The sequence below is a fragment of the Aythya fuligula genome, chromosome 19 (genome assembly GCF_009819795.1).
Source record: "Aythya fuligula isolate bAytFul2 chromosome 19, bAytFul2.pri, whole genome shotgun sequence".
Taxonomy (NCBI): Eukaryota; Metazoa; Chordata; class Aves; order Anseriformes; family Anatidae; genus Aythya; species Aythya fuligula.
The window spans coordinates 8,090,406-8,103,937 of record NC_045577.1 but is presented as its reverse complement, the minus strand read 5'-3'; the positions used below and the strand labels follow the sequence as shown (position 1 = coordinate 8,103,937).

General features: G+C 57.3%; 1 protein-coding gene across 1 annotated transcript in view; it reads right to left on the bottom strand.

Annotated features, from left to right (window-relative positions):
- ASTN2 (astrotactin 2) overlaps window positions 1–13,532 on the bottom strand; it is a 315,069-nt gene that overhangs the window by 228,164 nt on the left and 73,373 nt on the right. Inside the window, exon 3 of the mRNA XM_032200243.1 lies at window positions 8,697–9,081. Within this exon, the coding sequence (XP_032056134.1) occupies window positions 8,697–9,081 (385 nt within the window). The remainder of the gene's footprint in view (window positions 1–8,696; window positions 9,082–13,532) is intronic.

Genomic DNA, 13,532 nt, shown 5'->3' with positions numbered 1-13,532 from the left:
AGCCCAACAGCCCAGCTCTGCGCTTCTGCCTAGGGGGTGGCCGTGTTTGTGGCACAGCCCCCCCCGACATGTCCAAGGCGTTTATCCCCTTCACCCATTTCTCCTCCTGATGGGGACTGCAGCAAGGAAAAGCCCCTGGCTATGGGATGCCGCCCCACTAAGCCTGCCCCATTTCCCTCCACCCCAGCACCGAGAAGGTCCAGGCCACCAGAGACTCAGCTTCCCCCCCCTCCGCTCCCACCTTTTATTTTATGAGACACCGTAACTTTTTAGCTTAGGCAGCAAGCAGAGAGCAGAGAAGATGGGCAGACCCTCGGCAGCAGCTAACACTCCTCAAGTTATAAAATAATTGAAAACTTAAATAAAAACACTCTGGAGGAAGCTTCCCCGTTCGGTGCTAATGGGCGCATGAAGCAGCCCAGGGTAATGTTGCGTGGCGGGGAGGAGAGCTCCTGGCTCCGAGCAGCGCTGACCTCCAGCTTTCCTCATCCCACATTCCCCAAACTGGAATAAATCCACCCCGGGGAGCCCCACTGCAAGCCCACCGAGGGCAGGAGGAAGCCTCAACCCTAGGTGGCCAAGGAAGCCCAGCAGGAGGACGAAGCTGGACGTGGCAGCACCTGCTCGCCTCAAAGCCCAGGCTATGGGAAGTAAAAACCCTTCGGAAACACCGGCACCAGGCTGAGCTCAGCAGGACCAAGGCCATAACTCACCAGGGCCTTCAGCGAGCGGTGATTTGAAGCCCTTGTTAACGAGCTCCCTGTCCTGCCGGCCCTGCAGGTGGGTCGCTGCCGTGTGATGGATGGGGCTGCGAGGTGCCGGCAGACCCCAGGGCTGCGGAGGAGCCCGGCCCCGATCCATCTTCTCGGGGACAGGCTGGCAACGTGAAGGAACAGGGTGGCGGGGCCAGGTACAACACGACCCGAAGGGAGAGGGCACACCGACAGAGCCCAGGGTGACAAAGCACCAAGTGCCACGTGCCCAGCACCCGGGGCTGAGCGCTCCCCGTGCTCCCAGGCAGTGACACAAACCCGGAGATGCAGCCCGGGGGCTGCCCGAAGCTCACCAGCACCTATCTGCTCCCGTCAGAAACGGGAATGTTGTACGTTTTTCTCCCTCCTTGCAGCCTTCATGCTCCCTCTCCACATTCACTCTGGCTTCAGGAGCCAAAGGCAGGTTTTTTCCATGCTGACACCGTGTTGTGGATGGGAGGACAACCCTGAGGACAGCTCCAGCCCTCCCAGCCCCACTGCACTGCAAGGTGCAATGCACCACGAAGCAGTCCCAGCACGGAAAACCCCGGAGGGGAGGACACTCCGGATCCCACAGGGTCTTCCGAGGAGAAGAAGCAGCCACCACACTGACTTTTCAGAACTTGCATCAGGCAAAAAAAACTTCTCCAAGCTAATCCTGGTCACTGGCTGGCCCACAGCCCTGCCGTGCCGTTAATAATGCAGCACGTTATCAAACATTCATCGGCACGCACCGAGCGAGGAACAACGCGGGCCTGGCATCCCTATAAATATAGCTCCTGATGGCTTGTTTTCCTTGGACAGCCAAAACTTCACAGCTCATCTTCTCTGAGCTGGTGATTTTGCCTGGATGAAAAGCACTTTGGACACCCAGGGAATTCAGGGCTCCTGCACGCAAAACTGCCGTGACAGCTTCAGCAGGCGCTGAGGGGCTGAGACGGTCCCACAAAGCCTACAAAACCCAAAGCTAAAAGAGCTGCTGCCCTGGGGGACCCCAAGTCACCGAGCTTTGGCCAGGAGAGGGGATCAGAGCGGGTCCTTCCCTTTGCACCGAGCCACCTGCCCGGCTGCAGGCTTGGGCTGTCACAAAGCCCCAAGACGCCAGCAGGGTGTCACAAAGCCACCATCCCTTGGGGATGCTCAGCGAAACGCTGGCAAACTAAAACACCCCATTTTGTTTTCCATTCTCTACAGCATCATCAGAAGCTGATTTTCCATCTGCTTCTTCTCTTCTCTGCTTCATAAAATCAGCGAGTGGGGTACAGCAAAGGGAGGGGAAGACAAACAACGACAAAGCCATCACATCGGGAATCCACCCTAGGACCCCCTTCTCTACAACGATGCTTGATGGGTGCCAGGAGCAGCCCTGGGCGGTCTGCGAGATGTTAAAGCCTTCCCTGGGCGTTAGAGGGATGGCATCGCCCTAAAACCAAAGGGCCCCATGGCTCACCTGGCCCCACCTCTGCAGCCGGGCCCCCGGTCTCTCCTTTTCAGCGATGCTCTCCAATCAGTGGGAATTAAGCACACAGCACTTTGTGACAGCCTTAATTGCTCTGATAACTACAGGCACTAGCTAAGCGTGTGCTTAAATGCTTCCCTGAATCGGGATCCATTTCCTGCCCTGTTGGGTCTTGTTTATTTTGATTTAAAAATAATAAAAAAAAAAAACTCGCAGTTGGTTGGTTGTGTTTGCAGCGTGGAAGCGGAGGATTGCAGGAAGCCCTCTGCACCACGGCCACACGGGCTGCGTGAATACACATTTTTCAAAGGTCTCTGCAAATTACACAAGGAGCTGCTGAGGATTAGGTCCGGGAAAAGCTGATCAAATACAAAGAGGGTCATGATCCCATTAGGCCCCTGAAAAGAAGATAAAGCCCCGGGACGCATCAGACGCCAGCCTGACGCACTGTCCCATTTTCCTTTCCAGCCCCAGCAAACGTTAAGCCATCGTTTTATTTATTACAGGCTCGGGAAGCCTCTGGTTGGTGCTGTGCCTCCTGGGGACCGTGAATCTGCCTGCAGGAGCAAAGCCCAGCGCCCAGCCCCACCACAGAGGTAGGGGCACCTCTGTGGGATCTCCACCAGGGAGGACAACCTCCTACCCCTGCCCACTGCGGGGCACTGCCTCCAGCTCCGTCCCCATCTCTAAACCCACCTCCAAGCCCCTACAGCACTCTCCTGTTTGTTTTAGGAGCAGCACCTCCAGGACACAGAGCAACTACCTGCCCTATTGCTCCGTATCTCAGTCTTCCCCTTCTCCAGCCTCAAAAATCCTAACCTTGGCCTGGGGAGCACATCCCCAGCCCACATTGGACCCCTCCTCACCTGTCCCTGTGCTGCCATCCTGTATCCCTGACCCTGCCAAAATTATTCTCCTTTGGCGTCTCCACCTTACAGAGAAACTCAAGAGCAGTTTGGCCATGAACTGGCAGGACCACGACCTCTTTCATCCCCATTTTTCCCATTTCCCTGTGCTCCCTGGCCCACTGCTCACTCCTCAGGCAGAGCCCCCTGTAGAAAAGCAGCCCCCCCCAGATCCCAGCCGCAGGGGAAGCTCAGGCAGCCCCGCCGGATAACAGCACCTGGTGGAGGTTGTTCCCATGCCTGGAGCAGACAGATTCAGACCCCTGCCCTACCATTTGTAACTTCTTTAGCCCTTGTGGCACCTGCTGTGGCTACCTTCTCCAGGTCAGAGATGAGGAGCAAACATGAAGGGACGTGGCCACCAAAGCAGGCGGTGGCACCAGAGCTGGATCCACCTCCCCAGGCTCGCTCCTGTTGCCAGACCAACTCCGAGGCAGGCTCAAAGCCTCTCGCTCTCACTACAGAGAAAGGCACGGATTAAGTGAGAGGAACTTCAGAGATTTGCCACGTTAACACAGCGGGTTAGAAGAAAGCCCAGGAGATACGCAGTGGGGCTGACTGCACAGCCACACCTCCGACGTGCCTGCGGCGTTAATCGCCGGCACTGCCCTGCCTCCCGTCTAGACTGGGCGGCCCTGCCCAGCCTGCGCCGAGGCGAGCACGAGGACCTGCTCGAAAAGGTTTTTTATATAAAGAGATTTTTACTTTTTTTTTAAGATGAAAGAAATAAAGAAAATAAAGAGAGGTCTTTTGTTGCAGACTGGAATTGCTGATATTTGATTTCCAAGTCTGAGATCTATTTTTTGCTCAGCTTTCACCAGGCAGGAGTTTGGGTTCGGCAGTCTCTTCTCCGTGCCCCACTCCTGGCTTCCCAATCCTTGGAGGGTCCAGGGAACCCACGGACACCCCCACAGGCACCTAGAGACATCCCCACATGCTTACTGGGCTTCAACTACCTTCGTTTATCAGCTCCATCTAAACATATTCAGTGTGTCCCACCTGCAGCAGTGTCAGCCATACCGATGGACTGGGGGCCAAACCCTTCGGGAGAGGGCTTGAGAAGCAGAAGCAAAGAGATCCCGCCACTGAGAGATAAAACAGTGTCGGCAGAGATGACAGCCAAGTGTGCTAACAGATCAAAACAAGTTGGGAATTCCCACAGGGCTGGAGAGCTCGGGGCCATCTGCTTGGGAAAGGCGAGAGAGCAGAAACCCTCAGGAGCACGGGATGGGAAGCACCTGGGGAGATGGGGCACGGCACAGAGAGGCAGCGAGGACACAAACATTGCCCACACAACTTCACCACTAACTGCAGGCTGCTTCGTACGCACGGGGACTGGGTTTGGACAGGTGACACCCACAGGGCACAAACCCTGCTGAGATCTTCTAATCGCCAGTGATAACCCCAAACCACAAGGAGACTGTGTGGCTGCCTTTCCATACCGACACAATAGCATCCTCTTGACTAATTAGAACCGGTTATCACCTCCTCCCTCTATTTCATTTTATTATATTAATAAAAAAAAGAGTACTTTCCTTCTTAAGCTGCCTCAGATTTCTCTTCTGTCTAAATTCATCTGGGCTCTGAGCAATGTCACCGGGTCAGCTTGTGCTCCTGCTGCAATTCTAATTTTGTCAGCTTTCCATTTTCTAGGGAGTTGGGGGATTTTTCTTTCTTTCTTTCTTTTTTTTTTTTTCCTTCCCCGAATCAAAAATGATTTTGCATAACAGCAATAATGTTAATGGCCCTGCACGGCGCATCCAGATTACAGGCTGCGGCTGGGGAGAAATAAACATCTCATCTTTGCCCTGCTGTTTATCTACCCGCAGCAGAGCCCGGTATCAGGTCAGAACCTGTAATTTCATTAACTTTATCACTCAGACACGCTCGTTGCTGGATGTCGTTATTCAGCACATTGCTCCCCTGGTTGTTTGCACCGGGCTGCACTTCGGGTGCTCCGGCAGCACGAGGGAGCTGCCCTCGCAGCCACAGCAGCGCCGCCTGAGAAGGCAGGGAACAGGGAACGTCTGGCTCAGCGCACCCTTGTTCAGCTCACACATGGTTTGGGAAGCAGTTACCTGTGCTGCCGGGCTGGGCAGGGACTTCTCTTCCATTTTTCAGGGCTGTACCTTGTGGAGATGTCCAGCATGCTTCCCGCCTGACCTGATAAATACAAAAGCATCGCACAGAGCAAAAAACACTTCCTTGTAGAGAGGGCGATCGAGCCCAGCAGCCCAGGGCGTGCAGCACGGTGTGCGTGGATCCCAGCGGATGGCAAGCTCCCAGCACCTGCACATCAATCACTGCCCAGCACCTGGGGGAAGGCAAGCGGCACGAGCAGGTGGAGGGCGAGCCGAAGCGCTCCATCTTCATCGCGTGTGCCATCCCTGGTAATTAATGTTGGGGACTGACACTTGAAAGAGCCTTCGGTGACAGCCCCGGCGATGATACCGTTTGGAGCCCACTGACAAGCCCCAGTTGATGTCTTATCACAATGCTACACGCCGGGAGTGGCGAGGGGAGCTTTTCCCTGGGCTGCTGACGTGCCCCATGTCCACGGGCACAGCTCCTCGTCCGGCCCTGGTAATCGCACCCAAACCCAACAGCCCCGGGCCAGGAAGCATGGAGGCAAGGCAAGTGGGGAGAAGCAGCGTCAGACTCCAGCTGGGATTGCCTTGACTCATCCATCTCAAATACACCCGTAAAATTCTGCCCGAACAGCCCCGACACCCCGCGCTGGGGCTCAGCAGGTCCGCGGTGTCCGCTGCATCCCACCCACACGTCCCCGGGAGGCCCAGCTGCATCTGCTGCTCGTGGCCAGGTGGCAGCAGCTGCGGCGCCTCGGACATGTCCCACATCTCCGCAGCTCCCGAGCACGTGCAAGCCAGCCAGGAGGGCTGAGAATTTGCATTTCTGGTCTAGGAATCCGGCACCCGGACCGCCTCATCCCCGGTGATTCAGACTCTGTCTGGGCAGCTTTAGCGGAGAGGAGCAAGCAGCGCACACCGCAGCTCGGCTGCTTCAGCAAAGCCTCATCAGAGAGGGGAAGGTGACCGTGGGGCAGGAAACACACGGTGAACCAGCACGGTTTTCAGTAACCAGAACCAGAAAGGCACAAACATGCCCCACGTCAAGGCGCGAAGCATGACGGCCTCACGGGCTGTACCGGTGGGGGCAGCAGCCCGGCACGCAGCCCCAGCTCGGGGGTTTTGCAGTCAGCATAAAAACGACTTTATTACCCGCTCCTGAAGCCCTCGGATAGTTTAATATTCTGCCCTAGATCTTGTTTACTATTATGTTTTGAAGAGCACTGAAATGCAGTTGCTGCTGTCTTCCCCACTCATACAATTCTAAATAATTTATAGAAAAGCAAAACAAAGAAGATAATATGAAAGAATAAAAGAGGCAGCTCCGTTACAGCATATGAAGGCCTTCATTTGTTCACTCCCGCTAAGCAGAGGGTCGGGGAAACATCTATTAACACGGCAGGCCTGTGAGAGCCAGCTGCACACAAAGGAGGACGCTAACAGGGATGCTCAGAGCAGCACTCGAGGACGGCAGGCGGACCCCTCCACGGCTGTTTGAGCAGCGTTAACCATCGCTGCTGCAATCACCTTGCCTAAAAGAGCATTTCGTGGGTGGAGGAAACAGCCTCAGACACCACTGAGGGCTGCCGTAGGTTGGGGGAGCTGCCTTCCAGGCACGATGCATCGCCGGGGCTCTGCTGCTCAGCCCCACACGCCGCGGTGTGAGGGGTGGCAGAAGCAGGAGCTGAGCCCAGAGGTCCCTGTCCCCATCCCTGGCAGCACGGGTGCTCCAGCGGGGCCCACTCAGCCTGTATGGGAACACCACGCTGCCCGGGGGCACGTCCTGGTGGCACCCTGCGAGCAGAAAGCCCCGTCCACCCCTGCGCCCATCCTTCTGCTGGAGGCGCTCAGCAATTAGCACTGCCCCGCTGCCCCGTTGTTTCTCCAGCTGCATTTCACCCTGCTGCAGGTTAACTGCATTAAACCGCTCCTAATGACACGTCGATAAGTAGAGGTGGGTGATGCAGCTTCCCAGAGACAGGTTTTAAAAATGCAGGCAATCAAAGGCACATTAGCCCAGGCACTCTGGGGAAAGTGCTGCTCCTCTCCGTGCAGGAGGAACAGCCGCGTCCGATGGCACAGGGCCCTGCCTGCCCCGTCACCTCCAGCCTTTGGCTGCCCCAGCTCCAGGCTGCTTTGCCCACAGGGACCCAAGCTGGGACTGGAGCTCCTCCACGCCCCAGCACCTTGGGGAAGGCACAAAGCACCCACAGCACATCGCCTGCAGCTGCCAAGGGGTCCAAACCTCTCCAACAGGCACGTTACCCAGCTCCACGCCTCACAGCGCACACAGCACCACGCAGGCAGGCACTATAACAGCCAGAACCCACACGTGTATAATTTTATAGGCTTCAGATGCTACATAAGCTGTGCCTGCAGTGCCCTCTGTAACAGGCTGAGCACCACGGGCAGGCAGAGTTCACACCTGAGACCTGCCACATCCCCACGGGTTCAGCCCCGCCGATTTCTCTGATCTGCCACTCCCAGCTCCTCCACGCACGTCTCAAATCTGCAGCCCTGATCACATTGTTTGTGGGTGACTCCAGGCTCGTTTGTCTGACTGCTCGCAGAATGAGACACGAGGAATGTTTTTGCTGCTCCCGGAAAACACAGCCTTGTGCAGCGGCTCTCAGAGGAGCGTGAGGCTCAGCGGGGCCCTGCCACGCCGACACGTTTGCCAGCTAGAATTGATGCACTGCTCGACAGCGAGGTGATCAGCATTTCTGCCACCCAGAGAATAAAAATCGGTCTGATTGATGCCCCTGTGCCAGCACTCACCCCCAGCAAGAAGCCAGGAGGTGTCCCAGCATTTCTGTCCTGCTCAGGAGCCTGGCACAAAGGCTGAGCAGGAGCAAACCTCATCAGCGCTGCTGGAGGAGCAGGAACGGCTGCTGAGGTACTGCACAAATCCATGGCAAAGGAGCAAATCCCCTTGCTTGGGGGGTAAACGCTACCTCTGCTCCCCAGCCAGGTATCCTCCAAACCTCAGGGGATTTCACAGCAGTCCCTGCCGCTGCCAGCACCAGATAGGCCACCCAAGCCTGAAATTAGAGCCGTCGGCTTCCCGTCTCATCGTGCTGGGCCTGCTCTCACTGGAAACGGGAGACTGCTTTGGGGAGAGGATTGGGCAGAAGAGAGAGATCATGTCCTAGGGAGCCACATCTCTGAGCCCCTCTCAGCAGCCAGTCCCTGCAGCACCCGAACCTGCAGCACGGTGCAGCAGGGTCACACTGCGAGACCAGGGACAGCTGCGGGCTCACAGTGTCCCCAGTTTCCCCAGCACCAGCCAGCACGGAGTCCCCTCTCATGGCAGACAGCTTCAGGACAAGGTCTGCAAACCACCTCGAGGATCAAAGTTTAGGACAAAACCCCGTCAGAGAGGTGATTCCCCTCCCTCCAGCCCCAGGATCCTCCTCTCTCAGTGGCCCCACACAGGGCAGACACCCTGGCAGGGGACGTGGAGAGGGAAAGAGCAGGGAAAAAACCAACAAACCTTTTTTCTCATAGTCAGGCTTCTCCTCCCCGCCTCGGCCCAGGCTCTCCAGCGTCCGTGTCACCTGGCTGCCAAACTCATCCTCCCTGGTGCTGGGCTCTGCCCGCCGTGGCGTTTCCTCCTCCTCCTCATCCTCGTAGTCGTCCAGGATGGGGGTCTCGCGGATGGGCACCCCGATGACCGAGTTGTGGGCCTGCAGGCGCGAGTTGCGGAAGCTCTCGCGGGCCTGGGGGCCCAGCAGCACGGAGGGGATGTAGTGGATCTCGTGGGTGGCCTCGGTGCTGGCGCTCTTCTGCGGGATGCGGCGGCGCTTGTGCCAGCGCCGCTGGGCGTACAGGGCCACCGTGAAGACCAGGAGCAGCAGGAGCAGCGCGATCAGCCCACCCTGCGGGACGGCAAAGAGCACACATCAGGAGCTGTGGGTAGGTTTGGGGAGGAGGTGCTGCGACCAGCATCCATGAATACTTTTCCACTTCCATCTCCAGAGCATCCTTTCAGCAACCCAGAGCCCACCTGCGCTCTGCAAGCCCCATATGGGTAGGGACATGCAGCCCTTGGGTGCCTTCAGGAACACAGACACAACCAACCCTGTGCGCCCTGCCCACAGAGAGGGGAGAGGAGGTACCTGCACCCCACCTCTCGGGAGCAGAGCGAACCTTTAGAACAGCCCAGCAGCCAGGGCAGGAGCAGCGAGGTCTCCGCAGGGACCCCACGTTTTGCACAGAAGGCTGTGCAACGACCGGCACCGCACAACTGCTGCTCCTCAGGGCACGGTTACCCAAAGCCATTCAACATTCCTGCTTGTACCAGCCCTGTTCCTCCTTTTGGGAGCTCCAGGACAGGGCTGCCTAGCCACAGGTGATGAAGACAAGGAGCAGAAGCAGGGCACAGCCCCCATGTGTTGTTCTCACTCCCCAGCCAGGGCTCCTCTCATGCTGCCGGTCTGCAGAGCACCTCACAGCCACATCCTGCACCCAAACCCTTGGCTCTCCAAATCAACCATGATCCCATCAATCACAGCAATGTTATTTAAACTCTTTCCTCTTCCATCCTTGGGTAGCATCCCTCGAGTCACCCTCACACCACAGCGCATGCCTCATGGCACAGCATTCAGTGATTTGGCAGCGGTTTTGTGGGGTCAGCAGCAGACCCCCAGGCACACCACCACCTATTCCAGACCACGACCTTCTCTACCAAGCTCTTCGTTTCACCCAGCTCCCAGCTACATCACCAACAAAGACATGCCACCACCAAAATGAACAAACTTCCCCAAAATCAATGTCTCCACGGATGCAGCGGTGCTGGGAAGCGCAGGAGGGCCCAGCCCTGCCCCTGGCTGCTCGGGAGCTGTGCCTTTGCCAGCTTTGAGCCTCTCCATCTCTGCACAGCACCGAGGCAATTTTATCCCGTGGCAGACAAGCAAAGCAAGGCACGTAAATCAGGCACGGTGCGAGCAGTCGGGGCTTTCCAGCGTGACATGTAGCAGGCAGGGCAGGGCAGGCATTTGTTTGGCAGAGGGAACGCCGCGGCTGGGAACTTTACAAAGCATGCAAGAGCAGAGCAAAGACATGCAAATATTTCTTCTGCATTCGATGCAAAACACGGCGCCGTGCTCAGACTCATAAAGAGGATGGGTTGTAAAGGGGCGTCGGCAGAAAGGAGCCGGCGCTCAGGCAGCCCTGGGGACACGGGCGATGGGCAGCGATGGGCAGGGTGGTGCTGGGGGCATCCTGCACGCCTGGGGCAGGGCTGCGGGCACAGGACAGGGAGAGGGGACAGGGAAGGGAAATCCCAGCCTGGCACTGCAGGCAGGAGCCCGGTGCGGGGTCTCACAGCAGCAGCAGCCCGCTCCCCTCCCCTCCCCTCTCCTTCCTCCTCTCTTCCCTAATTGACACTAATGGGAGACTGGCGGGGGGATTGGGTTTGACATTGCTCAGCGTGACTCTCCCAATTTAGCTGATGTGCCATCACAGACGGCAACGCTTTAGCAGCCAGGAAGCACACCAGGGAGCAGGGCAGGGCTCGCTGGAGCTCCTGAAGGGCCCCTCCTGCACAAGGACCCCCCCGACCTCCCCTGATCAGAAGCAAGCAGCAGGGATGCTCCAACCCCACAGCAGCAGTGCACTGCCGGGGGCTGCACAGTGCCTGCTGCACGGACATCCCAGGGCAGCTCCTGCAGCCCCAAACCAAGGCTGCTTCCTCACAAGCCTTGTTTGCATGAGAGAAACCACGGCACACAGACTCTCCGAAAGCAAACCCCAGCGAGAAGGATGCAGCAGAGCCACAAGCCTGGAGGCAACAAACCACGCGGCAAATCAGGTCTGCCTTGGAGCTGTACTTAGAGTGAAGCAAGAGCTCTTGTGTTACAGAAGTGTTTAGGAACAGCGCTCACTGATGTGACTACTGGGAAAAGCCTTCCCCAGGTCCCCAAAGCCAAGCCCCAGGAGCCCCAGGATGGGCACCACGTGCACCGGGTCGTGCCCTGCAACTGCAGCAAAGAGCTGCTCCTCCCTGCTCTGCACCCTCTGGCAAACAGGCACCGCACCCCAGAACTGCACAAGGGCAACCCGGACACGTGGAAAAGGCCAGGGTGACTGAGAAAGCCCCGGCACGAGGAGCAGCTTTGCCAGCAACGAGCTGGGTACGGCTCTGAGCATCCTCAGCAGTGCCGAGGCCACACGCCTGCCCGGCTGGGCGAGCAGAATGCCAGCCCTGGGGAAACGGTTTGGACCTGAGCGAATAAAACTCCCAGCCGATTAGATTAGAGATCCGTCCGCTCAGGAGGAATTACAGAAAGGCCTAAAGCCACAGATGTTATTAGTTTGTTGTTCCTCCTGGCTCGGGGCCCATCACTAGCAACAACGGGGGCGGCTCAAGCAAGCCCAGGGCTCCCAGCAGCTCCTGCAGGGAGGGGACAGGGGCTGCTGTGACCACCTCCCCGTCTGCCCTGGGCTCAGTTTTACGGCTCTTTGGGCCCTGCTGGGAGCTGGGCTCACACGGAGCAGGGACTAGAGCAGCCTGGCAGCGCTGCCCAGCCCTCGGGGAGCTCTCCTGGCGCTCAGCAGCAGCTCGGTTTCACGCGCTCCCCACGTCCCTGACCCCGCGCAGCAGCGGCTCGTTTCAGCGCCGCGCACACGCAGGGAGAGCTTCCTGGGGAAAAAAAAAAAAAAAAGTCAAACTTAGGAGGCATTCAAGCCAGCCTCATTTTAATCTATTTTTCATGTTAAATTATCCAACTGAGGGAGCGGGAGAGAGAAAGGGGAAGGAAGGGATAATATGAGAAATGTTTTATTTGACAATGTGTCATTCGGAAACTGATTATTTCTGTCTCAGAGCTTTTTAATATTCCCAAACAATGGCCGAGCCGCGAGGGGATTTGGTATGCTAAGGCTGGATTTATAATACTCTGTTCTGCAGTGATAAGAACATGGGCCTTTAATCCTCTGAGCTGTGAACATGCATATTCTCCCGCGTAATGCCCTTCCTTCCCGCGTGCCCCGGGCTCGCTGGAGCCTTCCCCGTGCCGCGTCCTCCTCGGCCACCGCTGGGGACAGGGACGTGTCCCAGTGAGCACCAGGCTGGGAGCAGCCCTCAGCCTGCCCCAGGGCTCGGAGCAGGAGGAACCCAGGGTGCAGCGCCAGGGTCTGCAACGAGGCTTGGCAGGAAAAAGTGCCTGGGTGATGAAACAGCGCGCAGAGACACGGCAGGGAAAGCTGCCCGGTGGTAACGAGCCCGTCCCTCCGGTGCCTTGTTAGGGCTGTGCACGGGGACAGGCCATGGCACGAGGGAAGAGGGGGCTGGGGAGGAAAAGGTGCACGTGCAGGACTGCAGAGCTTCATGGCTCACGCACGGGGCAGGAACAAAGCTCAGGTGAAGCTGGAAAGCAGCGAGGCTGAGACTTAAACACCAAAGAAAAACTGTTGGAAGAAGCCACCTCCAAACCACAGCAAGTCCTGCCAGAGATTGGGTGTTGTATCAATGGCACAGGCTGCAAAAGTGCTGATCCGGAGGGTGATCAGCCTTTGGGCACCTGCCCAAAATGCTGAGTGATTTCTGGACAGCCAGAGACACACGTGCTGCTCCAAACCAACCCAAACCATCCCTACAGCCTGGGGGAAACACCATGCAGATGTTCCTACCTCCTGCAGGGAAGGCAAACAGCTGCTACCAAATGGTCTGCCCCACAGAGACCATTTCCAGGTGATCAGAGGATCAGAACTTCAAAATACAACCCCCTACAAGTTATTTATTTTTATTTTTTTACATGGGAAGAGGATGGGAAAGGCGGCCTGTCCCCACACAAGCTACCATCCTTCCCTAGGGAAGCCAGCACAAGAAGTCCTAATGGTGTGCAGCAAAAAGGGGCTGAAGAAGTAGGTCACCTTGGAAACTACCTGAGCTTCATAACGTTTTTACCAGTGCTGAGCAAGCCCCACTTGCCCCTCTCTCAGACCCCTCTCCTGGGCTAGGAGACAGCAATCACCTGCCAGCATTTCCTGACCATCTCCCTGCCAAGTGCTGGCACCTGCCGGCTTCTGCCCCTGTACTGGCACCAGTGTTTGTGTCTTTGTTACCTGAGGTTTGAGAAAAACATCTTTCAGGCAGGACATTCCCAGCCAGCAGCTCCTGCAGCGCTCCCCTGGTGACCCTGGCTGCTCGCTCGCACCTCCGTCACGGGCTGGCATCCCTCAGTGCGACCCCGCTGCTTTCCCTGAAGGGACTCATCTTTACACAGAGGCAACAAGTGACCCATGGCACCATGCACAGCTTTGTGTCTGAAGGCAGGAGACAGCCTGTGATTTCCCAGCCTGGCAGCCCAAAACATCCTTTGGTCAG